Raw genomic sequence first — 2,126 nt, 5'->3', positions numbered from 1 at the left:
GAGAGAGAGAGAGAGAGAGAGAGAGAGAGACAAAGAGAGAGAGAGAGAATCCTAGAAAATTCAAGGAACGTAACAGTGACGAGGCAAAATCTCAATGTCGACATGTATAAAACGAGATACGACTAAGCATGCACCGCTTTTACGATGCTCGCCCTACTTTTCTTCTCTTCTCTTCTCTCTATCTCTCCCTCTCTCTCTTTCTCTCTGTCTCTCTCATCTTGGTAATTCTTGCGAAGGGTCATGCAGAATACGCGTTCTTCAAAACTCAGGGTAAATACTTTCTCGTGGAATTTGTCCTTGAACTTAATTGCGCTAAGGCTATCTTCCCCATCGGATTCAAGATTCTTTACGAGAGAACATGTTATCGCGATCGTTCTCGTTTCCTTTGTTCTCATTGTTTCGATTTTTCTTACGACCACAGTTTCTAAAACTTGCGTGTCATCATACGTATTTAATAGAAATACTACTTAACGTATACACACACACACACACACACACACACATATATCTACCGTCGAAACGTTCGAAGCGTAGAAGCAAAGCTTTTTCAGCTTTCGACGTAACACATCGATTTCTTCTGACGTCAATACGAAACGTCTCGTTTATCCGGTATACCCGTGGAGTCTAGAAGAGAAGCTCATCTTTGGCTCGAGGAAGCATTATCGCGGTATCGTTATACAAACTTGCCAATCGGTTCGTCGTTAATAACTCTTTATCGCAAAAGACGGCGAACGACGCGTAGTTACTTTTCTGTAAGCTCGCTTTGGTAAGCTGCCAAGCATGAAACGACGCAAACCGGTGATAGACCTAACGTTGATAGGAAGGATACAATTATTTTGGATATAAAAGGAACAAAGTTCGAACAATGTTTTTTTCTTTTACTTTATTTTTTTCTTTCTTTCGTAGGTGTACATTGTCATTTCCCGTGAGTAAACAGCACGTAGAATTAATTGTTTTTCCATTATTATTCCGAATGCAATTATTGTTTGAAAATATAATATGTATGTGTACACATACATATACGTAAATACTCTCTATCTATATGTACATCGTAGTAATTATTTTACCGTACAACGGCACACCGAGTGGACGTCTTCGTTCGAACTGTAGTAATTCAGAAAGCTTTTCAATTATGAACTGTTACGATATCAGCTGAATCAATTTTTTTAGATTAATAATAATTAATAATACGCGCCACATGCGATTAAATAATATACATTTATTTGCAATTTTCTCTAAAATTTATATTATTAATAAGATTGTCGAGGAATTAGGTCAACCGTGTGAACTTACGACATAATCGGCACGTATCAAAGATCGAAGATAATAATCGAACCTACCGACTAGAGAAAATATTCTTTTTGATCCTTTATTTTGCAAAGTATACAAAATTTTTCGAAATTATTCTTATCGATTCTTACGTTAGAATACCAACCGTTTGAAATTTAGGAATGGTCGGTACGGCTTTACGTAAATCGTCGACGGTGCACGCATAAGAGATACCGGCTTTGATATCGTTAGGTCTCCACAGAAGCCATTTGATCTCGGAACTGATATCCGAGCATATGTAGATATCTTCAGTGATCGATTTGATAAAGGGATCATTCAAACCGACAAACGCGGTACCTTTCTTGCTTCGTGGATCATAGATTATTTTCCAATAGAACTTGGGGACGGGAACGGCTTTATTCGTGCCATTGACGTAGAGATATATATCTTGCTGTTTGCCACGAGCATTGGGCAAAGTCATTTGACCGTGTACACCTGTGTAAACATCTAGGTCCAAAGAACGATAGGTAGAAAAGTTCCTGATGCTGTTTTCAAGTCTTTCCCAGTTGCCAGCATTGAAAGACATCCATTGAGGAGCCGCGTTTATGTACCAAAACGTAAGCGATTGTAAAGCACCATAAACGAAGTCGACCATTGCCGTCAAATGTCCACGAGACAGGAACTGACGTGACTTCGCTAGATGAGACTTGGCTAATTCGCTCGAATTCAAAAGTTTTTGGAATGTGCTCAACTGCGTATTGAAGTTGTATTGCCTGTTAATATCTATCTTTCCAAAATAATCTCCAACCATCCATTTCGACGGCCTGGAAAATTAGATTATCGACGATTATCAATAG

The 2,126-nt window shown here is 38.7% G+C and overlaps 2 protein-coding genes across 14 annotated transcripts in view; one reads left to right on the top strand and one right to left on the bottom strand.

The window, feature by feature from the left end:
* Nucleotides 1-2,126, top strand: part of LOC122626902 (peripheral plasma membrane protein CASK) — a 119,294-nt gene that overhangs the window by 5,047 nt on the left and 112,121 nt on the right. The window lies entirely within an intron of this gene.
* LOC122626907 lies at nt 867-2,120 on the bottom strand. The gene has a single exon (XM_043807482.1). It carries the CDS (start codon nt 2,078-2,080, stop codon nt 1,418-1,420), a length of 663 nt encoding a protein of 220 aa, XP_043663417.1. The 5' UTR covers nt 2,081-2,120; the 3' UTR covers nt 867-1,417.

The sequence above is a fragment of the Vespula pensylvanica genome, chromosome 2 (assembly GCF_014466175.1).
Source record: "Vespula pensylvanica isolate Volc-1 chromosome 2, ASM1446617v1, whole genome shotgun sequence".
In the NCBI taxonomy this organism is placed as follows: domain Eukaryota; kingdom Metazoa; phylum Arthropoda; class Insecta; order Hymenoptera; family Vespidae; genus Vespula; species Vespula pensylvanica.
The sequence above is the reverse complement of the archived record's forward strand: the minus strand, read 5'-3'. Positions and strand labels throughout refer to the sequence as shown.